This window comes from Gorilla gorilla, chromosome 3 (genome assembly GCF_029281585.2).
Source record: "Gorilla gorilla gorilla isolate KB3781 chromosome 3, NHGRI_mGorGor1-v2.1_pri, whole genome shotgun sequence".
Classification (NCBI taxonomy): Eukaryota; Metazoa; Chordata; class Mammalia; order Primates; family Hominidae; genus Gorilla; species Gorilla gorilla.
Genome location: NC_073227.2, coordinates 187,920,803 through 187,946,622, shown reverse-complemented (window position 1 = coordinate 187,946,622; position 25,820 = coordinate 187,920,803). Strand labels below are relative to the sequence as shown.

General features: G+C 34.2%; 1 protein-coding gene across 3 annotated transcripts in view; it reads left to right on the top strand.

Moving 5' to 3' along the window:
- The window catches only part of SPOCK3 (SPARC (osteonectin), cwcv and kazal like domains proteoglycan 3), a 496,607-nt gene that overhangs the window by 209,497 nt on the left and 261,290 nt on the right, over positions 1-25,820 (top strand). For all 3 annotated transcript variants that reach the window (XM_055384117.2, XM_019025723.3, XM_055384118.2), the window contains one exon: positions 18,243-18,357. In XM_055384117.2, the coding sequence (XP_055240092.2) occupies positions 18,243-18,357 (115 nt within the window). The remainder of the gene's footprint in view (positions 1-18,242; positions 18,358-25,820) is intronic.

The window sequence follows — 25,820 nt, the reverse complement described above, 5'->3', positions numbered from 1 at the left end:
GCATTCCAACTGAAGGATAGATAATAAGATATTGGATTCTCAAAGGCTGCTAGGTAGTAAAAATTGACTAGCCAGAGGGGAAAAATGACCTATCCAGAAGACACAGTCAGACATCCTCTGAAGGAGAATCTCCAAAGAAACAAAAGTAGCATGCCAGAAGAGGAAGAACCAACAATTGAGCATTGGTCATCGAGTGCACAGATGCCAGCAGGACCTGTTTTCTTTTCCACTGTTCTTTTATTTTGGGTGAATGGCTATAGAATCACAAACCATATTTAGTGAGTGGAGGGTATGGGAAGAAGACAAGAATTTTCCTCATCCCACTCCAGAATTCCAAAACTAAAGTAGGACCCCAGGTGGAGAGTGAATGGAATATGGAGACATTCTAAAGTATGTAATGATTAAACCAGGCTGGACACTTCATTATATAAAGGTGACTAAAAATACTGCCTGAGATTTTATGTGAGAAAAGGAAATATTAAGTGCAAGGAGAAATAGTAGGTGTAAAAAGCAAAACTTATCAGGAGCAAATTGAACACTGCAAACACTTTCTAAGAATTAGATTGTTTTTTATTAACACTTGTACTCTATTAATCAAGATCATTATACAAGTTATAACTATATATCAGCATAAAAAACTTAACTTGAATGTGTGAAAAAATATAATATTTTTACTTAGTCTATAGTATTTGGTTTCTTCCCAAGTCCCTAAAAGAGAAAAATCTCTTAATAAGTCCCTTCGTGAGAAAGAAAAAAATGTACAATACTTGTTACTTACTCTAATTTAACAATTAGATAACAATTGAATAAAATAATTCAATCTAATCAATATTGGGTGTTTTTAATCAATATCACCCAATATTGGGTTTTAATCAATATCCTGTTTTTAATTTTTTTAAAGACTGAAACAAAGGTTTTAAGTACAGATGTGTTGAAAGCTGTGTCAAACATTGCTATCAAAATAGCTAACACACACATGCATACACACACTCACACACACACACACATACATTCATATACAAACGGTCAGGATGAGGCTGGGCTGGCAGTGACGATGGAGATGGTGAGAGAAATGTTCTTAACTCAGGTATCTGCATTGGATGTTAAGTCTCTTAACTGTCTCCTCATTCACTTTTCCTCTTTCAGAGATAGTGTCTGTCTGGGTGTAAGGTGGGCATGGCTGGTGAAGGGGAGACTTAGCCCTGCTGAGTACAGACTGCAAATTATCTATCATGGCCTCTATCTATCCAGTGGCTCTACTCCACTCTGGAGACAAGATCACTTCAGTCTGGAGAATGGGTCTCATGCCAAGCCCTAGTGGCTCTCAAGTTAGTTACTATGCTGGGTAGGAACTGAGGTGGCCTTAAAAGTGCAAACAAAGATTTCCTTTTGACTGAGCAGCTCTCCTCCCAAGGTTATTAAGATATGTTCATGTCTGAGACTGTCCCAGGACGGTTTTGTGTGATGACCTCTGTGTTACTGTACAAATGGTAACAGTAACACAGGGGTGCAAATGATCCCCTGCCCCACTGTTTGGAGTTTTACTCTCACTCTTCCGAGCATTGCCCAAAAGTTGAGCTGAAGCCCAAGGAAAGGGAAATGGGAAGCCAGGTTCAATTACTTTGCTATCTGCCCTTGTTATTTCTCCATTTTTCCCCTCATTTATTCCAAGATAGAAAATATGGGAAGGCTCTTATATTCTTCGCGTGTTTCAAATCTTGTCTTTACTATACCCTAGCCTAATAGAGATCCATTCCATTCCATAGAATAATCCTATGATCTTGGTCTTTCAGACTCATTGTTGATAGCTTACATAGGGACAGCAATGGTGTAGTTAGAAATCTGGGAAACACTTTTCCAAAGCTTTGCGTCTCAAAGTAATTAACTTGCAAGTTCAGCCGTGGCTCACACCTGTAATCTCAGCATTTTGAGAGGCCAAGGCAGGTGGATCAGCTGAGGTCAGGAGTTCAATACCAGCCTTGCCAATATGGTGAAACCCTATCTCTAGCAAAAATACAAAAAATTAGCCTGGTGTGGTGGTAGGCGCCTGTAATCCCAGCTACTCAGGAGACTGAGGCAGTAGAATGGCTTGAACCCAGGAGGCGAATGTTGCAATGAGCTGAGATCGCGCCACTGCACTCCAGCCTGGTGACAGAGCAAGACCAATTAAAAGAAAAAAAAAAAAAAAGATTTTCTGGGTTCCTTTTGCATCTCTCGTGACATATCCAGCTTTCTTCATGGGGAAATTATATGCAATATAGTGAAGATTTTACATTCTAAAAGTTAATTGTGCAACGGAAATTTATAATTTTCCAAACATTTTATCTAAGTTTTAAAGTTGAACAAAAATATATAGCAGCATTTTATCCTCTTTAACCTTTTTTACTATTGATCAACCCTGAAATACTTTAGAATCTCATGTTTCAGATTCATTGTTGTTCTGTTTTTTAAAAAATATGTTCTTTTTATTCTCCAATAGCTTAATCAGAAAAATAAATTTCTAATATTTAATATCAAAAACTACTTACAGACTTAACTGCTTAGCCATTTGTGTTGCTTGCATTATTTTTCATATCATCAAGCCACATATTATAATTCCACAGGCTTTCCTGTCAGTTTCAAAAATTGGATTCTGCTGTAACTATTCAGTCAGGCCTAATTGGATCGTCAATTTACAACCCGAAGAAAGTGACTATAAATGCTTTTTGAATATTTTGAATATTTGGATAAATACTTTTTTTAACAAAAAATTCCCAGTGTCTTTAGATTTTTAAATTAGGCACTTTGGCATATTAGCTCACCAGATATGGCAAACTATTAATCTGATAGATCAATGTTAAAGATGCAGTTCTTTAGTAAATAACAATTAGGAATTTTCATTTGCACCAGGATGAACTACAGATTAGCATGTCTAACAAAATAAGGTTACCGAAAGGGCTATGAGTGTCAGAAACCACTCTATCATTTGATGCAATTACTTGGATAACTTCTGGGTTTTAATCTAATCACGCCTAAGTAGATGGCAGTCAATGAAAGTTTCGTTTAACAACAGTCAGATCATTACTTTCCAATGGATTGTTTTTTGTAAGCAGTGATATTAATTGGAAATGACAAACTGAAGACTAAGAAAGATCCATAAGGCTCATTTACATGCCAGGTTGATTGTTAACCTTGCTTAGCTAAAATAGTTTATTATTCTTGCAATTGCAGCTCTATTTAAGCAACATCAATCTTCTGAAAGAAGAAATTATTTGAAAAACATTTACAAAGCTTTAATTTGTAAACTAGGTTCTATAAATTTCTATGCAAAATTAAAGATAATTCTTAGGTTTAAATTCTATTAAGTTGTAACTTTAGCCAGTATTATTGTTGGTTTTACAAAATAGTCTCAGTTTTAAAAGTCTGGGCATATATAAAGTCTCTTTTCATTTTTAGAGTATTTAGATTGCAGTAGCGAAACCCACGTCTTTTATAAACGTTGCCAACAGTATTTGAATGAAGTTTTGGGAAAATGAGATGTAGTTCTCTGTCTTCTTTCATGTCATAACTTGTTTTTTTAAAATTAGTTTTATCTATCTATAGGAAGCAGTATTTACCTTCTAGAGGAGCACCCTCCGTGAATGGGGAAGAACTGAATTATACTATCTAAATTTTAATAGTGTAATTTTTGATGTTTATTTCTGATTGCATGGTTTTGTTGTCCTGAAATAGTTGATTTCAAAGGCTTTTAATATTCTTATATTACAAAAATATTTTTAAAATAATAATATCTTAGAAAAAAGAGTAATTTTCTTTTCCGTTGAGGTATAATTTACCAAAATAAAATGCAGTAATTTTAAGTGTAGTTTGAGACATTTTTGTGAATGCAGATACCTGAGTTAAGAACATTTCTCTCACCATCTCCATCCTAACGGCCAGCCCAGCCCCACCCTGACCATTTGTGTAGGGGTGTGTGTGTGTGTGAGTGTGTGTATGCATGTGTGTGTTAGCTATTTTGATAGCAATGTTTGAGACAGCTTTCAGAGAAAACATATCTGTACTGAAAACCTTTGTTTCAGTCTTTAAAAAAAATTAAAAATAGGATATCTCTCTGTCACCCAAGCTGGAGCATAGTGGCATTCTCATAGCTCACTGCACCCACGAACTCCTGAACTCAAGTAATTCTTCTGCCTTAACTTCGTGAGTAGCTGAGGCTACAGGTGTATGTCACCATGCTCGGCTAAATTTTTATTTTATTTTATTTTTTGATGTTACGGAGTCTTACCTTGTTGCCCAGGCTAGTCTTGAACTCCAGGCCTCAAGCAATCCTCCTGCCTCTTCCTCCCAAATACTGGGATTGTAAGCATGAGCCATCTTGCCTCGTGTGTTTTAAGGCTTAGTTTCATTATTCTTTAAAAAAAGTTTATGTGAAAATTATTACGTTTACCTTAAAATAGACCAGAAAAAAACCCACTCAAGAAAAAGTAGAATTTATTTAGGGAAGTGGTGAGTTTAGAGTCAAAAAGATTTTATTGCATGGAGGAAATTCTGTGTCCTACTACAGGGCTGAGAAAGGCAGATTGTTACTCAAAGTGGGCCAGAGATCCTCCAGGAGGAGCTCAGTAGAAGTGCAGGGCACGTTACAAGAGATTTTATAGGGGTTTCATAGCTAATCAACCAAAAGACAAATGATAATAGACAAATATAATGCTTTCTATGTGCCTGTAAATACTCTAGGCACCTAACACACATTCATTCAAAGTTACATACACATCTTTTCAACTCAATGTGAATTTTTAAATATATTTCTTATATGTTTATGTACTACCTCCCAGGCTAGTTAAATCACACAATTATAGGATATTGTATTTTACATTTTAGAATTAATAGCCCACTTTTTTCAATTTACAAATTAAAACATTAGGTTTAGGATGGTTAGGGGATATCATCAAGGAACTACTGATAAACATTACTTTATCAAGCCAAAGCCAAAATCGCCATATTAGTAGGGGCTTTCTTTTATGATTCTATTTGAGACAGCCTTTTTGTGTTAAGCAAATCATAGATATATTCAGTTCTAACACTGGAAAGACAATCCCAAATATAAATCCTTAGGGTGAGAATTCAGTATCTTCATCTTTATTATATATCATGTAATAGATTACAAAATGGAAACCGGTAAAAATATTTTATAATACAATAGTTTTATAAATAATATTATTTATACTAATATTCACTGTATTTAACATATACGGTGATCAATATTCTGAAAGCCATCTACTTTATAAAAGAAATCCTACTAGCATTTATTTTATTAAGAAGTTTAGAAGACAATATTATGTATTGACAAAGAAAACAAATGGTAGCGAACCAAAGAGAATGGTATTTTAAAATCTTCCTCAATCATTTGTCTAGAGTAGAACAATAGTAGAATAAATTTCTGCCTTGTAATAGCATTTAGATTTTTCATTAGCTTTGATTTGTCAATGTAGTAGCTTTTGCTTTTAATAAACATGTATTAAGATATCATTGAAATAAATATTATGGTATTTTGGTAATTATTTATTACAAAATAAATTAATCCTGCAATGCATCAAAATCTGCTAATAGGTAGCCTTTCACATTTCATATTTGCAATGGGGAGATCAGAGTTAGAGTACATGGATTTTATACAACTGAAGTAATATTAACGTTTGAAACTAATAAAGTCAATCCAAAGACTCACTGTATTTAATCACTTTTAGTACCACAAAATTGACTGTCAAAAGTCTAATTAACTATCAAGTATTACCTCTACTTTCTATGCTGCTCAGTTGCAAAGCCTTTCATTATAACATCTGGCAAGTTTAAAAAAATCCCAAGAAAACCACTTCTTCCTATAGCTTTACAGCATAGAGTTACAATGAAAGAAACTGCTATCAGAACAACAAAAACATATTTAGTGCTTTATTATTAAACATTAAAACGATTTTAAAATCATGTTAAAGTTACTGGTCACTTCATTTTTTGTGAGAGCACACAAATAAGCTTAAAGAAACATTTTAGCAAATGAATGATGGCTGTGTACTGATTGCACTATTTTGTGTTGTGATTTTTCCAAAATTGCCACTAAACTCTGAGTTTTACTATTCATCTGCTTTTAAATCATGATAACTGTCCAACTTAGTCTTAGTTTTCTTAATTTTTTTCCCCAAGTGCTAAAGAGCTATCTCATCACCTAAGTATAACTTAATCACCTAATATAACTACATCACCTAAATGTAACTTAAATACTTTAAGTTACAATTGAAATTCAAGAAAAGGGTATATTTGCTTATGTGTTTGCCATAATAGTGGCAGATATATGTGCGACAATACAAAATTTTGATGATAAAATATAATACCCAGGAAGGCAAACTGAATTTTACATATACAACTTTTTTTTCAGCTCATATGAGGAAAGTTATACATTTGCATATATACTAGTAGAGGCTGTATAATACCAATAATTTTTAACACTTGACAACTTCATTCTAAATGAATTACATAACTACTTGTACCTTTATTCACTGATATTTGTGTTTGTATGCATCTTTCTTTTAGATTTTCATTTTTAATTATTAAAACATAGTCCCAAAACATTACTGGAAAAATCAATTTGAATAGAAGTTGCCTCATTTTTTCAGTTTTTTAATTTATTCATCCCAACCTTGAAAAATGTCACTCAATTAAATGTGAAATAAACTGTATTTTTAAAAGAATGAATGGAGAGTAGAAAATTATTTTTATTTGAATCACATAAAAATATTAAAAAGATATAAAATAAAACAATAGGAGGATTATTATACAAAATGTATACCCTAAAAGATTTTGCACAGTTGTAAAAAGCATACCTCACATTTGGTTCTGAACTTCTTGATGGTTAAATGAAGGATGGAATATAATTAATATTTACAAGGTTAATGGTCTCCAAAAGAGACTGAATTCAATAAAAGCAATAGGTCTTTTATGTATTTATTTGTTAGAAAGCCACATTTGCTGATGAGTTGATGTTTATATGGCCAACTAATGTATTCATCTCCTTAAAGCTCAAGGCTTACTATTCTAAGACATACTCAAATTCTTGAGGAAAGGACATAGCATTTAAAGCTATATTTTAAAAACATTGATCCTGGGGAAACTTTTTGTTGTCGTTATGGTTATTGTTAATATTTTAAAATTGTTAAAATTACTTTAACATTTGCATATTGAAAAATGTGAGATTGTAATAAATAACAAAGATTTGAATTTTGGTGGAGGAAAGTAACAATACAAAGTAGAGGTTGAGGAATACTGGGGCATGGAAACAATGATGACTACAGAATAGAAAAGGAAAGTATTTTAGAGAGGTTGTTTGAATAGGTATGCTTAAGGCAACAACCTCTGAATCAACTGATGACATTTCCAGCTCTCTCCTTCCACGATTTGGGGATTTTTGTGTGATGTGAATATTGCCATAACTGCCTTCCTTTGGATTAGTACTTGCCAGGTAAGCTTTTCCTGCATTTTTTTTTTGTATTTTTTACTCAATTCATATTATATTTTAGGTGCAGCTCTCAAGAACCCTTAAGAGGTTTTTATAAGTCCAATCTAAGATTATCTCTTTTTTTTTCTGTTTCACCAATTGTGAGTTTTGATATAATTCAGTTCCTTTTTATCATTTTACTTTGTGCTAGTTTAAAAGTTATGAAATCTCTTGCTCTTCTTTGAGTAATTTGTTTTAAATGTTTACATGCACCACCAGCAAAACTGGATGAAAGTAACTATATAATAATTTGCTCCATTGCCCTTCTGAAGAGTGCTAGGATCTTAGATCACATTGGTCACAAATCTTTGACATTCGACTTCCTCACTATTTTTAATGAGTTTCACCTCATTTTATCTCCCCCCCACTGGAAATTAATCATTTTTCTATTAATATTTTTACTAACATAACTAATTTCAAATCATCAAATTTTATAAGTTTATTGCTCATCATCGCTTCTTGCAATTCACTATTCCTTCTGGGTCCATCGGTATAATTTCCTCCTATTTGTTGAAGCATATCCTTTTGTTGTTCTTTCAACATGTACAAATTGTGCTATACATTTAATAATTTTTTATGAATGTATCTTTATGAACATATTTTCCATAAATGTATCTTTCTTAAAGAATAATTTGGATGTGTCTGGATTTTTTTTTCTTTTTTTGAGACAGAGTCTCACTGTATCACCCAGACTGGAGTGCAGTGGCGTGACCTTGGCTTACAGCAGCCTCAACTTCCTGGGCTCAAGCGATTCTCCACATCTCAGCCTTCTGAGTAGCTGGGACTACAGGCACGGCCACCACACCCAGCTAATTTTTGTACTTTTTGTAGAGGTGGGTTTTTCCATATTGCCCAGGGTAGCCTCAAACTCTTGAGCTCAAGGGATCTGCCCACCTCAGCCTCCCAAAGTGCTGGGATAACAGATATGAGCCACCACGTCTGGCCTGGAATTCTTATTTGATAATTATTTGTTCCTCACCACAATATATGATTTCACATGTTTTGCCATGATTTGCCATTAACTCGTAAATTCACTCTTAGTCTGTGGTTGTTCCCTGAAAACAAACTGCTTTTTCCTTTTGGTTGCATTCAATTTACTCCCCCCACCCACTTATTGTTTATTTCTTTGCAGTTTCAGCATACTGTGCTTTGGTAGTTAGTTCAATTTTAATAATTATACTCAGAACTCCCTATTATTTCCTCTGAAGGCTAGGGTTGTTAATCTGCAACTACTTTTTAAATTTTAGTTCTTTTTAATTTCTAGAAGGTCTGTTTTAATTTTTTTCATATTATCATGTTGTTTTTATATTTCTATATTTATTTTATATCTTTAATCAAATATTTTCTCTTATGACATGAATTAATATAAACATGCTTAATATTTTGTCCCTTTCTGATTTTACAAGAATATTTTGATTTCTTGATATGCTAGTTTTTGAGTGGATTAAATTTGGATTTTTGAGTGGTTTGGATTATTTGTTTCCTGGTGTGGTTTGCAATTTTGTGTGTGTGATCCTCTTCATTATGTTTATTTTGTTATTTTTGTTGTTGTTATTTTTGGTATTGTGAGGGTTCTGTATGCACTGGCTGGTGAAAAATTCTGATGCTGCAGAAATTGCATTTGTTTCTCTCACAGCCTTAGAATTTGTAACTGGTTTCCACCAATATTTTGTTAAATTATGAGCTTGAATTTTTTTACACCGTGAAAGTAATATAAATTAAAACCTCACCACCAATGTGGAAAAAGACTTGGAGTTTTATATCCTTTCATGGTAATTATTTTTTAAACCACTGTCTGGATACACTTGCAATTTTATGTTTATTTTGGTTAGTTGCTGGGCTTTCTTATTTAATTAAAGAAGGAGCTCTTCAGGAATCCAAGCTTTAAAGAGTTCCCAAATCTAGTTCCCTTTTTCTTTGCATTACCCAAGAGAACATGTAATGCCCTCGGATACATACTAAAATTGCCAGATCCTAGCCTATGGTTTAGTATTTTTTTTAAGTTATTTTGTTGTTGTTGGATGTTTGTTAATATTTTTTAATTATAATTTTTCTGGATATGGGACAGACATTATTGAAGGATAAACAGATTATCATGTAAATATGATATGAAGAATATTAGTTATACAAAAGAAAAAGTAATTGAAGACCTTTTATTTTTTAAAACTTTTTAGGGGTGTATTATTCTTTTTAATTGTTATGGATTCTGGGGGTACATGTGCAGGTTATTACATGGATGTACCGTGTAATGCTGGGGTTTAGCATCTAGTGAACCCATCACTCAAATAGTGACCATAGTACTCAATAGGTAGTTTTTCCAGTCCTTCCCCTGCTTCCCTCCCTTCTTGCTGTTGGAGTCCCCACTGTCTATTGTTTCCATCTTTAGGTCCATGTGTACTCTTTGTTTAGCTCCCACTTGTAAGTAAGAATATGTGGTATTTGATTTTCTGTTTCTGTGTTACTTCACTTAGAATAATGGCCTCCAGCTGTATCCATGTTGTGGCAAAGGACATGATTTCATTCTTTCTTATGGCTGTATAGTCTTACATGGTGTACATGTACTATATGTTACAAAAGACATTTGAAAACAGTAGTCAGCATATAAGCACAAGTTTACTTGGTTAAAGAGAAAAATGTGACTATCTAAAATGAGAATTCATTTCTGAAGAAAGAATTTCTTAAAAAGCCTGCATAACATCATTATATGGTCCCTAAATATGTAAGACTTACATATTCAAATCCTCTACCATAGCCTTTTATGCTACAATTTTTATAGCTTCATGCTAATATTACCTCTAGTAATATAGTTTATAATGTTGCTAAGAATTATAAATGTCCTAATATGACTTAATCATTCTATATTTGAAAATAATAATTAAGTATATATTTATATTATAGTAGGATCGACATGGTGTAAGAATCACGTATAAAACATTACAATAGAATATTAATCTTCCTGAAATTCTTTATGATCTAGTACATCTTTTTAGACCTTCAACTCTGTATATAAAAAGTTATTTTTAGATGTAAAACTTGCTATTATAATACTAATGGACTGCTACTACTGCTCAAGCTCAAGAAATAAATATATTTATAGTTTTAAAACTTATTTTCATTAAGTGTCTTCTTAGCCTTACCAATTTGCATGAATCTTGTGCACATTTTATTAGCACTGAATTACCTTTTATTCTTTTCCCTTTTGACACTTAGAAACGTGAAAAATTTATTTCTTTCATAAATCCTCTTGAAACAAAATAAAATTTTGAAATAGACTGATATTTAGAAGGTCTAATACCTTAACGTCATTAGACTGTGGCCAATGGTAATATTCATAATTAAACACTGTCCTGTCACCTTCACTCATGAGAGGAGGAAAAGCTGTTGACAAAAGCATCATCAGTAAGCTCTTAGAGGTTCTATTGAGCACAGGCAGGCTTGTCACAAATTTAAACTTTTTCGTTTTAAAGTTATAAAGCCTAGTCAATACTTTTCTTGCCACAGAAGAAGAAAAGGATTTTCTACAGCTATAATAAAGGGCATTTTAGATTTCTACAGGGCAATGACCTTGTTTTATGAACAATGTGACTGACTTCTTTGCAGCCAGATAGTTAAGGTTTTACGGAGAGTGCAGTAAGGACTGACTTGTTGCTTAAATCAGATTACAACTGGCCCTCAGAATAGGCAGACTCCACATCTGTGGATTCAAGCAGCCACAGACCAAAAATATTTGAAAAAAAATTAAAATAGCAATATAACAATTAAAATACTGATAAAATAAATATAGTATACCAACTATTTTATAGCATTTACATTGTATTAGGCATTATGAATAATCTAGGGATTACTTAAACTGTACAAGAGGATGTGTGTAGATTATTTGGAACTACTACACCATTTTAAATAAGGGTCTTGAGTATCTGCGGATTTTGGCACCCTCTGGGGTCCTGGAACCAATACTCTACAGATACAAAAGGATGACTCTATATATACTGTGTTAGCCACAGAAGAATGGAGCCAGAAGCCAGGGTATTAATGTTTCCTCGAGCTCCATTAAATTCACACATTTCTGAGAACTGAAAAATAAGGCTTCAAGGTGAATGCAGGGATATATGTACTCCTTGGAAGAAGGCTCTGGTGATGGAGAACAGGCTTATGAATTCTAGTGATAACAACAACAAAAACTTCCCTTAAATACATCTCCATGGAAGGGAATCTCTATAGAAAAGAATGACAACAACATTTACCCAAAGAATCCTTGGACGTGGCCATGCTGTGATGAAAGAGCAAAGTGGCACCTGAGAGTTTTGAGTTGCGAGGGATAAAGAGTATGTGAGAGAAGCAGTGCTGTAGTAGCAACAGGTATGAGGAAACAATACCCGTAGCTAGAAATATGCCTGGGAAAAGAGGCGGAATTAAAATAGAACATATGATGAATATTTTAAAAATAGTGAAAAATTAATGAACAGATCAGATAGTTAAAGGTTTCCCCAAAAAGTCTGTATTTTGCATTAAAATGATAGTACTTTTATATGAAATGTAAAGATCAGATTAAATAGATGGCTTTTAGGCATTGTTGAGTGATTTTCTGGGTAGGCGAATTATCGGAATACAGTATTAGGTTCCAAGCAATTGCATATGGAACTGATTTATTAGAGAGAAAGCAACATATGTAAGCATAAGAATGAACTCTCAGAATCAAAACTAGACAAATACTCTGGTAACAGTCAATCTTACAGTCTTTTCTGCTTGTCTTACTAGATATTATATATGAATATTATTTCAGCAAAAGTTTTAACTTTTTATTCTGTTGTAGAGAGTATAAAGGTCAGCTGATCACAGGACATTGTTTCAGCTACTCTGAATCTCACCGAAAGCTCAGGAAACGGGATTCTTCAGTGGCAAATTATTCAGGTTTTGTAATTCCAAGGGCTTGGGTTTGAAACCTGGTTCTACTAATTGCTAGTTATACATCCTAGGATAAACATTGTATTTGATCTATAATTTTCTGACATCTAAAACTGAGATGCTAACATATTTCAGAAAATGGTTTTAAGGGTATTTTACACATAAACCAAAAAGAACTGTACTGGCACAGAGCAGATACTGAATAAATTGCAATAATTGAATGCTCATATAATATCCCATCCAAATGCTTAGAACAGATGTGTATAGAATTTTCAAATTTTCATATTGTAAAAAATCAATATGATTTGTGTATCATATAATGCATGCAACTACATGTATACCCTGTAAAAAAAATTATAATTCTGCAGCACACCATCCTGCAATTAAAAATAGTAGTCCTTTTGAAGCTAAATGCTAAATTGACTTAAAATCATAAATTAATTTACATAATTCACAGTATCCTTTTCTTTATCAAATGAGATTTTCACAAATATTTGCAAGTCCCCGACAACAACAACAACAAAAACAAAGACCTTTCAATTATCAGAGGTTTTTTGGTTTTGTGATTGTAAGTCAGTATTTTAAAGGACATTGAAATTCTAAGGTTTAAGAACTTTCCAATCATTTCTCATCCAGAGTAGAGGGTTTGCACAAAGTATATAAAGGGATTTTGAGTACTGTTTTTTTTAATGGTTTCTGCATCCCTGTTCTCAAAATATTAAGGCGATGGGCAAGAAGTTGATGACTCCAAGAAAATCATTGTCCAGTCTGTGTGCGGTGGCTCACACCTGTAATCTCAGGCCTTTGGGAGGCCGAGGCGGGTGGATCACGAGGTCAGGGGATCGAGACCATCCTGGCTAACATGGTGAAACCCCATCTCTACTAAAAAATACAAAAAAAATTAGCCAGGCGTGGTGGCGGGCGCCTGTAGTCCCAGCTACTCGGAAGGCTGAAGCAGGAGAATGGCGTGAACCCGGGAGGCAGAGCTTGCAGTGAGCTGAGATCACACCACTGCACTCCAGCCTGGGCAACAGAGTGAGACTCCATCTCAAAAAAAAAAAGAATAAAGAAAAAAAAAGAAAATCATTGTCCATTATTCTGTTCTCAGTATGTGTAAAACCTGGGAGATGGTGCCTGAGTTCTCTGTTCCAGCCCAAAAATGTGCTGTGGGAAGAAGACAAGAGAGTTGGCCATAAAAATAGGTTTTCCATCTTTTTACTTTAAATATGTCATCAAGCTGAGCATCCTAAAAATCTAACTAGATTACAAGACTGATTATGTTTCTAACGTACATTCTTTGAGATGACTACTGGAGGGACATCTTTCCCCTAACCTCTCCTTGGAATACAAGATCCAAATATCTAGGTGACAGCTGAGTATTAGTATCTGGATGTCACCACAGGCATTTCACTAATATGAAAGATAAGGTCATCACCTTAACTTCTCACAACTAAACTTGCTGTATTTTTTTTCTCGCCACCAAATATCTTATTTATTGTTCAGTGGTGCCACCAAACACCATTTCTTTTATTTCGACCAATTTCCCCCTTCTATTATATTAATAACTAGACCGTATTGAATCAGTGTCCTTTTTGAAATGCATCCCCTCTTCTCCATCTTCACACCCATTTATCTTGGATCAGGTTCTTATTCTTTCTGTCTCATACAGCTGGTTGATATCCCTGTCTTAATCACACACACTTCAAACCATCTCCAAATTCTTGTGTGTGGTCTTTCTGCAATAAATAATCATGCCACTCTTCTACCTAAAATCATGCCAGGCCATGACATTACCAAAACGATAAAACTCTGGAAGGCTAAGAAGCTTCCATCTCCCTGTTCAGTGTTTTCCACGATACTCACAGGCGATATGAGCATTTTATATTTCACTGGTCCTGAACTATCTGCCATTCCATGAGTAGGGCATCCTTTGTCTACATTGTTGCTATTTATTCCATCTACTTATACTGGAGCTTCATTTTGTGCACTTGGGGGGTCCTGTATTCTTGTAAAACTTACCTAGGGTGTCGCTCATTCTAGTTTTCTCCCATTCACCATCATGTGATCTCTCTGTCTCTCTGTGTATGCATATTATATATTGTTATGTAAGTTCCACTTAATGTATTCTAATTATTAATAACTATTTATACATCTCTGCCAACAAAAATGTTGAGTCTGCTGGAGACAAGATACAATTCTTGTACAATATCTATCCTAGCATAAACTAGGAAGAATCAGGCCTCATCCAGCCCATAATGGTGGGAATGCCTGAGGCAGCAAGGGTAGGTGAGACCGAAAACAAATGTGAATGAAGCGCAGGGCTTTGTCTGGAAGTAACTGGGAAAAATTCTGGACTAAAAAACAAGTATTCTGGCAAAAGATTGAGGGAGATCCTACACTGCGAATGTAATGACGCTCAAAGGATACATTATATGGCAGTTGTTTAAAATACAGATGGTGTTTTCTGAAACACAACCAAAAAAAACTTACTTGTCAGGTACCCAGGTTAGTTTACACTGACCAGAAAGTTTATTAGAGATTAGGATGAAGAAAAGAATATAGCCAAGTGAAGTCAAATGCAATTGCTGAAATCTTTCTAGAGGTAGTTTGACTGGTTGCTGGAGAGAAAACTAAATACAATCATGCGGAACAGAAGAGGAGACGCTAAATGGAAAACAAGATGGAAAGAAGAACACAACAGAGGGAGATGATGAATTTATGCCAGGTCTCTTTAAGGCACAGGATTGATTCTAATCCATGGACTTCAGCCAAGAGAAATTTGTTGTGTTATTGTTGTGGTTTCAAGAATAAAATCTTAGGCATCTGTATTTACAGTGTGTAATGTTTTGTATTTTTTAAGCTGCCAACAATGTGAGTTCTACTAAAAAATACAGATGGTTAAAATCTCATGCACAGAAAGTGGTCTTTTTGTTATCGTACATGCTATGTATCTGATTATATTTACTTTCTCCTATATTTTCCATCTCCTGACAAATACTGCTCCTCTCTTATTTGGTCATTTACATAGAATCCTATGTAAAACTCATTACATTATTTTTCATGTGTTAAATTTGTTCTATTATCACTGTATATCAATTTTTGAGTTCCATTTTCTTGAGCATATATGACAAAACTGTGTGACAGAACTTTTGGAAATTATCGAATGCAGATTTTATAAGGTGAAGAAAAAAACAGCTATAATCATACCAGTCTGCATTGGAATCGTAACTAGATTAATCAAAATTTTATATGTACTATAGTGTTTTATTTCAAAATGAAAACACTCCTTTTTCAGAACATAAGTCCAAGATTAAATATACTCAAAAGGAGTATATGACATATATGTACATATAGTACAGAGGCAGTACATTATTTAATTGTTAGGCAGAATTGTTTAATGAATTTTAAAAAGTGATTTTAGTAATTAGAAATCAACATAGGCTAAACATTAGAAATAGCTCAAAACACTTTTAATATCTTCTAAGTTATAGTGTGTTTTTTTCTTTTATGTTGTCCAACAAGAAGTCATACACTTTTGTAGTGCAGTATTTCGAAGACAGCTTTTTTTACCTAATGATGATTCAAACTGTGATAGTCTGAAAAGAATGTTGTAGCAATTTACATTTGCATAGTGAACAAAGTATATTTAACATGTTATAGACAATGAAAAATTAATATAGTTTATTTTCATTATTAAAGCTACTGACCAAACAAGGAAAGCTATAATTAATCTAATCATTACTTATTTAAAAAATTATCTTAGTATGGAGAAAATTGAAACATTTGTCTTCCAAATAGATGCATTTAATGTCTTGACCACTTTAGCATGGAATACTATAAAATGTCTGTTAGTTAAAATGTCACCAATGATATGTGTTAACATTCTTTATTTTAAATCTCATGGTTATGTAAAATCTCTAACAAGAGTTTTGCAGAAATATACTTTATATATTGAAATCAGTAAGATATATGTGCATATATATTATAGCTTATATCTGTATTTGATATTGATTATCAGGCCGAGGGCAGTGGCTCACCACTGTAATCCCAGCACCTTGGGAGGCTAAGGTGGGTGGATCATTTCCGGTCAGGAGTTCGAGAGCTGCCTGGCCAACATGGTGAAACCCCGTCTCTACTAAAAATACAAAAATTATCTGGGCATGGTGGTGGGCGCCTGTAGTCCCAGCAACTTGGGAGGCTGAGGCAGGAGAATCACTTAAGCCTGTGGAGCGGAGGTTGAAGTGAGCCGAGATCACACCACTGAACTCTAGCCAGTGCGTCAGAGAGAGACTCTGTCTCAAAAATAAAATAAAATATAATAAAATAAATAAAATGCATTGATTATCAAAATATATTCACTTTATTTAGGCTATTGACTAAATATGCTTAAGAATCAGCTTGAGTTACCCTCAAAGATTATCTCAAATCCACATTTTATTTCCACTGGTCAGCCTGGAACCCTTCCAAATACTTCTGCATATTCCAAATGCACATTTTTCTGGTTTTATTTCTCTTTGTGCACTAGAATTTTTTGTTTACCATATTTCATTGTTTCTTTCTCTCAATTTTGGCATGTACCAAATCTGGACTCTCAGTGCCTTTTGTTTATTTGTACCAACTCCTCCTCTGGTCTGCCCCCAACAATAAATTACAACAAAGTGTCACTGGGATTAACCATGAACGATCACCAATAGCAGTATTATTTACAATAGCCAAAAAGTGGAAACAACCAAAATTCATATCTACTAGTGAATAAATAAAATGTGGTATATATGTAAAATGGCATAATATTCAGCAATATAAAGGAATTAGGTAGTGATTCACGGTACAACATGATTGAACTTCAGAAACATTGTTCCAAGTGAAAGAAGCTAGGCACAAAGCACCACAAATTTTAACATTCAATTTATATAAAATGTCCAGAAAAGGAAAATCTCAAGAGATGGAAATTAGATGAGTAGTTGCCTAATACTAGTTGGAGGGGAGAGGGAATAGGGGATGATGACAAGAGGATATGTTTGGGTATTTTTGGTGATGAAATTCTTCTAATATTGATTGTGGTGATAATTTTATAATTGCAAACATACTGAAAAATATTGGTTGTAAACTTTACTGCCCGAATTGTGTAGTATGTGAATTACATATAAATAAAGATGTTATAAAATGAAACCGTCGACATTTCACATAGCCTTTTTGTTGACAGCCATCAAGACAGAGGTTTGTTTGAAGAAATATGGTGGTCCAAATATTATGCACAAATGATGTAAAAATGAAAATGCAGAATCTCAGTTCTTACTATGATATATTCATCCAATCTCCAAATACAGCTCTAGACTATTTTTGGATAGCCAAAGATATCCATTAATGTCCACTGACATTTTTGTTTGTTCATTTCGTCCCTTTTATTGACCCACCAGCATTTATCTCAGGAAAGCAAGGGTATAGATTGCAGTTTTCCACTGTCATAAAATACTTCAGTAACATACTCTAACTTTATTTCACCACCTTTGCTGCTTAGAAGGCAGTAGCAACTACAGAGAGTTTGAGTCTTAAAGTTTCTATTTTGATAACACATTGTCTGATCATAGGCATATGTGCATCTTAGTTTCTGAATAGAGTGGATGAGACAACTACAGCTAGCTGTTAACTCTGAGTTATGTGGGTAGAAGCAGAAGTTTCTCTTAATAGAGAAAGAATGTGAAGAAAGTTTACAATTAAGCATTATGTAAATGACCTGATCAAATTGTGTTTGATGGGATTTGATACCTCCATTTTACAGAAGCTTATTTTAATATTTTCCTTGCAATTTTTTTAGCTTTAGATCCAGCTAAGGATCCATGCTTAAAGATGAAATGTAGTCGCCATAAAGTATGCATTGCTCAAGATTCTCAGACTGCAGTCTGCATTAGTCACCGGAGGCTTACACACAGGTAAACATTGTTAAATTTAATCCCACTGATTGAACAGCGCTCCTTACCAGGAATAACTGCAGAGTATAAATATTTGGCAGTGCCTGCTAATCTTTTATGCAGAGTTTTATTGAAACAGTTACAGAAGCTTAGTTAATACAATTATGATTCACTTGGGTTAAACATTGGTATCAGTCACAATTACTACAGATTATAGAATTTGAGGCATATATTATTAAATAAAGAAGGTCTTATAAAGATGATATTTAAAATGTTATATCTAGATGTTTGTGCTTTTTCAAGTTTAAGGAACAATTAGTTTTGTTCCCTCCACATATTTTTGTTTGTGGCTATTCAAACATCTTTATTTCCCTCAGGAGAGAGTTAGAAAGTTAGAGGAGAGAAAATGATTGATGTTCATAAAAAGAGATTAAAAGTCACGAAATAGGGACTTGGGACTTGAACCCCTCAGGACGCCTTCTTTAGGGGTCACTCATACCAGTGGAGTCCTTGTATCTATTTGCTGGATGCTGATTCACAATTTCTAAAAAAAAGAAGGGGGGATTTCAAGTATCTTATAACAACCAGCACTGCTTCTGTTAGACGGGCTCTGTTTTGGGAGGGACCAGTAATTTAGAAATAGCCTGTGTAGTTTGGTGCTGAGTCTTAAAAATTTGAACGTGCCACAATCAAACATGAATTCATTGTTTAACCGACTGAAACAAGTGGTGTATTCATTTCCTTTATCATTTTTAAAGTTATTTTTTGAGAATACTCTTTCTCTGATAATGGACTTATGTATTGCTTTTAAATCAAATGAACAAAGAAAATTTTGCTATTTGTGTATGCTCAGAGAAAAATTGGATTTTTGGCTTTAGTGTACTTGCATATAAATTCTATTAAACACACCAACAGTAAGAGAATAAGAATAATAATATTGGAAAATAAGAACATAAATAGCATTTCTAGGAAACAGCAAATATTTAAGTTACATTGATGTTTCTTATAATGTAAGAGGACATATACATAACACCCTGTTGTACATGCCAAAAGGATTAGAAGTCTTTATTCCACAATGTTAAGTCTATAGTGGCAGATTTCTAGAACCAAGGGAGGTTGATATAACAAAGGTATGCGGGTTTGAAAATGTGTTCACTTGGGTTAGAATCATGGTATATCAATAATGTACTTGTGGAACAGAGAGAGAGAATAGGAGAAAGAAAACAACAGTTTGGTGATATAAAGAACAAAAGACTTCTTGGAAATCACAATTCTATAAAGTTAGCCTACTAGGGGAAAGCACAAATGGGTGAAGCAGTTATCAGTAACATATCCCCCATCAATCCTGACTTTGATGCTAATTTTACAGAGGGATAACAAAGCTTTGGGCCAGAAACTCATTTTTCTATTTATTTCCTTAGGATTCTAAATTTCTTGGCATTTCTATTAATTAATCATAAAAATTTAAAAACATTAGTATGTTAATGTGTGTATATTGGGGGTGAAATAAAAAACAGAAGGGTGTCAAAAGGGATTCATATATGATCTCTCACCTAAGTTACAGAGACTAAGTCAGTTTATCTCCCATAAAAGCAAAAAACTGTTTTATCACAAGTTCTAGAGACCCTGGGAAAGATTTCCACGTGCAGACATTTAACAGCTTTGAAAAGATTCACCTGCCACTTCACCCCTGGCCCCGTGAACCCAAGTCAAAGAGCAACCAAAGACGTCGCAGTTAATATCATGTCTGTGGCAGAGACACACTCGTTTTGACACTTGCTGGACACTGAAGCTAAGAGAGGTTAAAGTAACTGACTCAAGACTACAAAGCTAGAAATTTTCAGAGCTTCAATTCTAATCTGTACTGATCGACCCCAGAGTCTAAGCTTTTTACCACTATGCTGTCTCGTTACTTCTCTGACTTGTTAAACGGCTTAACTACAGGCAAAAATCTTCCTTAACATGATAAAGACTATCAGAAACCGATAGCCAAATGTCCCTTAATATATAAAATTGAAAGTTCCTTAATAGGGCACTACTGAAGCTTTGCCTTTGGTGCAGTGGTGGAGAGGGTTCAGAGGGGAGACTAATATGCTTTTAGTGGGTGAATTTCAAAATGTTTTATGTGAATAGTATTTAGTCCTGTTCTATTTCTGATAGAGACTATTTATAAATGTCCATTCAATCCATGCTCTATTCAATAAATAAATCACTAGTTTCCAACAAATTGATTTTAAGATTAATATTTGATATGCTTTATTTGCCTTGAGGATGTCAGTACATAGTGATTATTTATACAACACTTAGGGAAGAAGAGCTTTGCCAAGCACTTTGATCAATAAAAATGGCTAATATAAATAATCTAGATCTTAGATTTGAGGATTGTGTGTATTTTGGGGATGTGGTAGAGAAAGCAGGGAAAGACGGCTTAATTGATCAATTTTCGTCCATTTGCATAGTTTAGAATACAAATTGCTACCTTTTTTCCATTTAAAGGAACAACTTATTCTTTCTTCCCTTGATCTCATAAAAGAGAAAGGAAACCCGCTGTTTCTTCCTGCAAGGGGAATACAGTTTTTCAAACGCACTTTCCAGTCTCCTCTTCCCAATACAATATATCACACTCATTTCTCCATTGCTTTAGAATTTTAACCTTCGCATCTTACAGTGCTCACAACATTTGTAATAGTTTGTCTAACATTGATCTCCTTCGACTGACTGAGCTCAGTGAAGGTGTCTTATTTACTGCTGTGTACCCAGATCTTGAATTACTGCTCAGTACATGTTTTCTTTGGGGAGGTTAGTAAAACAGCTGCCATTTGTAAAATATTTAGGAAGAAAATTTTGACAGATAGTTTGATCAATTGAAATGGTCAATCTAGATAATCTAGGTTTAAACATTATTTTCTTAGTGCTTTGCGTATATTTGTTGAAAATGAATTAAGAAGGGTATAGGCATCAGTCAACAAGTATGTTTTAATGGCAGAATAAATGAATGCATGATTTATCAAATAAAAGGAATAGGAGGATATTTAAACATTTTATTTTATTTTAAGTTCTGGGATACATGCACAGAATGTGCAGGTTTGTTATATAGGTAAAGGTGTCCCATGGTGGTTTACTGCACCTATCAGCCTATCTCCTAGGTATTAAGCCCCGCATGCATTAGCTGTCTATCTTGATGCTCTCCCTCCCCCTAACCCCCACCGACAGGCCACAGTGTGTGTTGTTCCCCTCCCTGTGTCAATGTGTTCTCATCGTTCAGCTCTCACTTATAAGTGAGAACATGTGGTGTTTGGTTTTCTGTTCCTGTGGTAGTTTGCTGGGATGATGGCTACCAGCTCCATCCATATCCCTGAAAGGCACATTATCTTGTTCAAGAAGGATATTTAAACATGAAATGAGGGATGTAACAATTGGTTTTAAGAAACTAGTAGGTCCTTCACTTGGATTTGTAAATAATTGAAATAATTAGTAAATTTCTCCTTCCTCAGTGTTTTAAATAACAATAATTATCCTCTGAAATCAGAAAAATAACATGATTAGGTGAATCATAGTTTTACTCTGGTTTTGACCACCACTGCCGGTGTAGAGGATGGTGTAAACCATCCAAACATGTGATGTTCAAAGTCATATATTTGGATATTGTCTCCAAATGGCTTTTTCTGTGAAGAACTGGTCTCAAAGCAGGTGATATCTTTGTTATTGTGCTAACTTTCTGTTACCATTATCATTACCAGTTAAAAGAAAATAGTAGTATGAGTAATGAGAAAGAACTTTAGCTGCAGCATGTTTTTCCAATATGGTAACATAACCCATTATTTAGATACTTTAATATGAAATACATGATGGGTTTCCCAAGCTTTGAATGTGATCCACTTGTTATATTGTTACCCTTGGGGAAAGATCTGCAGATGCTGACAGCTGAGGGTGATTGTTTCTGTATATTGTGAACAAGAAGCCCAGTGTTTTATGCTCCCTTGCTGCCTGTGCAGCTGCAGATAATTAACACTATTTCTAGATCAGTGTTGCTGGCACCAATCGATGCTGCTGATATTAAAAGAAAAAGGTTTGGCATAATAAGACAGAGTAAGGTTGAAGAAGTTGTAGGACAAAACTAGCCATGTTAATTTCTACTTCATTTACACTGAAGGATTAAAAGAAAAAAAAGAATCAATAAGGAAGTGCTTTTGACCTCCTAAGAAGGCATTATATAGACAATGATGAAAATAGTGTAAAATGCTACTACTTATCAAAAATAATTATCAAAAAAGTGAGTCCTAAAATTTATCTATTTTAACTATGCAATCTTGGAATTCATGGTTTATAATGACTATTTTTAAAAGAAGATCTAAATGTATTTATATGATCACTGATTGAATAGCTATGGCATTTGTGTTTGTTGAAATATTGAAAGCAGAAAGATTTAATCACAAAGCATAAGTTATATAGTGTTCCACAAATGTTTGTTGAACTGAATTGAACTTATCATAATCATTTAAAAATAATGCTTCTTATACTTGAGAGACATTTAACTTCTATGGAATATGACTGTATTAATAGTGTCTTCAGAGAGAATTAAATCCAGTATTTATTTCACACTTAATATATGCAAAACTCTTTACTAAATGCCTTAAATTGATTTAGCTTTTACAGTGATGATAATGCTTTTTACTAAGCGTTATTATGCCCATAACTGAGGCTCAGAGTTTCTGGGTGTTCTGCTTGAGATTAGTTCTATAGAAGCATAATTGATAGGTATAGTTAGATAGATAGGTAGATAGATAGATGATAGATAGATACAAAGTGTAGATTTCAGATTTGAAATCATGCCTATCTTGTTTATATATACATTTTTTCCATAATTATCAATTTTATGTATATGAACAGATGTTTTTAGATACTTAACTTTTCATAAATTTATTTTAGTTAGGATGATGAAGGTTTGCAAAACTTTTTAAAATTAATTACATTTACAAATGGTCATTGTACCTTGGATAGTGAATTAGTGTGACATTGTTTGATTCCTCTTCTTAAAAGACAGATCATAACTAAACTTCATAGTTTCCTTTATGTCTGGAATTTGGTATCTGTATGCACACACACACACACACACATACATACATGCATATATGTGTATAATTCATTTAATCTTACAATAGTTGGAAGTAAGATGACTTACAGTTGTTATCCCCATTTTACCTATGATAAAAGCTGAGACAGAGAATTCACTTAATTTGTTCAATTGGTAGACTTGGACACTAAACCTGGCCATTGTGGTTCTAGAATTTGTGCTCTTATTATGTTTTATTGTCTTATGTTACTTATAAAGTATGTTATATAAATGAGACATTCTTCTAAGCACTGTAGAATTGTTACTTATCTTACCACCACCCTATATTTTCAAAAAGAAAATTTCTCTACACCTATTGCCTAATGTACTGTTTCTCAGCATGTTTTAGCCCACATTCTTTTTTTGCTGAATATACACTTTTTAGGTTCTCCAGTCATTCTATTATCACCCTGAAGGGAGCATAATCTCCCCTAGTTGAGAATTGCTTATAATCAGAAAATTCAACTACTTAGATTGTACATCTTAGTCAGTCAGTGTGATTTGGTCAGGGTTTATATTAGGTGTTATGCATTACAAAAACAGAAAGCATGTTTCTCATACATGAAAATAAGTCACAGGATTGACTTTATTTTTGAAGTACACAACACACCTTATCATTATTGGGATATATTTCCTCTCCAGTTGAAAATCAGGAACCTGTTGGTTAAAGTCCAAAATCCTTCTCGTGGTCCTTTATAATCTGGCCCAGGTAGCTTTAGAGCCTCCTCTGTAGTTTTCTCCCAATGGCACATTGCGGATTTCTCACAGCAGGAAATTCATTCTGTAGAGAGCCCAGAATGTATGTCAGAGCACAAGGGGCCAGAGACAGAATGCCTGGCTTCACAGTTTAGCCCCACTGTTCTTAGCCGTGTGATCTTGGACAGGTCACCCAAGCTCTGAGAGCTTCAGATTTTTCTGCTGTAAAGTAGGTATCATACAATTGGTACTTTCTGCGATGTAGTTTTAAGGATTAATGACTTAATGTGCAAAAACAATTAGAACTACTTCATCCATGATAGGCATTATGGTAGGGTTAGCTATTACTATTTTTTCCTGAACACGTTGTGTATTTGATGATCATGGGTGTTGGTTCTGGCTGTGTTTTGTTTTCTCGCGAGATGTCCTGCCCACTTGTTCCTTTGTTCTTCTGGCAGACTCCGTTTCTGAGAAGGCTTTTTAGCATATGGTTAATGGATGTAATTTGAAGCTGGACTAGCTTTGAAGTCTGGCTGCATCTCCATTTCTCCAGAATGACTTTGAGCAAATTAAATTATCCCAGACTCAGTTTTCTTGTTTAAAAGATAGAGTTGATAATTATACTATGTATCTCCCTCTGTTTTTGTGAGAATTAAAGACATAATTTGCTTAAAGCACTTTTCACAATGAAAGCACTCAATAAATATTAATTATTGAGAAAGGTCTATTCAGTCTCCCCTCCCAACCCAAGGTAGAATTAAATACTCCTGCATCTTTGTGCCCATAGCACATTAGAACTGCTTGTTAACCCACGAATATTATAGTGACTGTATATTTAATAGCTAACAGGTGAATTGTTGGGTTGCTATAGACAAAGTATTTTTGAGAAAATTGATTTACTCCTGTCATGATCATAGGATATGAAATTTAAGATTACCTTATACATTAAATAAAAGGAAGGGCGTGATTTTGGCAGTTGAGAAGGAAGAGAGTGGAAACAATGAGCCATCATTGTGTTATAGAAAATGTGAGACAGATGCTTAAAGAGAAATAGCATGAGGGTGGGCATAGCTTTGGTGGGTTAAAGATTATTAGGGTACTTGAAATTTCAACAAATTTGCTGCCCTTAATGATACTCTGCTTTACATCCTTTAGCATTGCCTATGACCCCATGACCAGAGAAGAGGATCTTTAGACCAGAAGTTCCAAAATACACGAGAAGGATTCACTGGCACTAGACGCCTCAAGGGATGTCAATTTTTTTTGAGTGAGCATAGCTAAGTCCTTGCATGTCCTGTCAGAGAGATTTTATTTCTCCACTGGGCCTAAAGACTCCTTCTGCTTAGCAGGAACCCTCCTTGCATTTGAAGGAAGGAAATTCTGGATCTGAGTAGAGATCCTTCGCAGTTCTGCTTGCAATATATACTGGCTTTGAAGCCCGTATAACAGATTTGTAATGAATGTGCCTCCGTGTATACTTCTGAATCTTGTATACCAAGATTTCAGCTGTGAGAACAGGGGTTTAAATCGATGATCGGTAGAAGAGGGCAAATAGAGCAGCTAGCCACAAAAAGGGTGCACTATGACACAGGGAATAGATGAAGGCCAGTTGATGGTGTAATGTGAACAGTGAACAGAAGGAATTCCTTCACACATAAGCTGTTACTCTGCCATC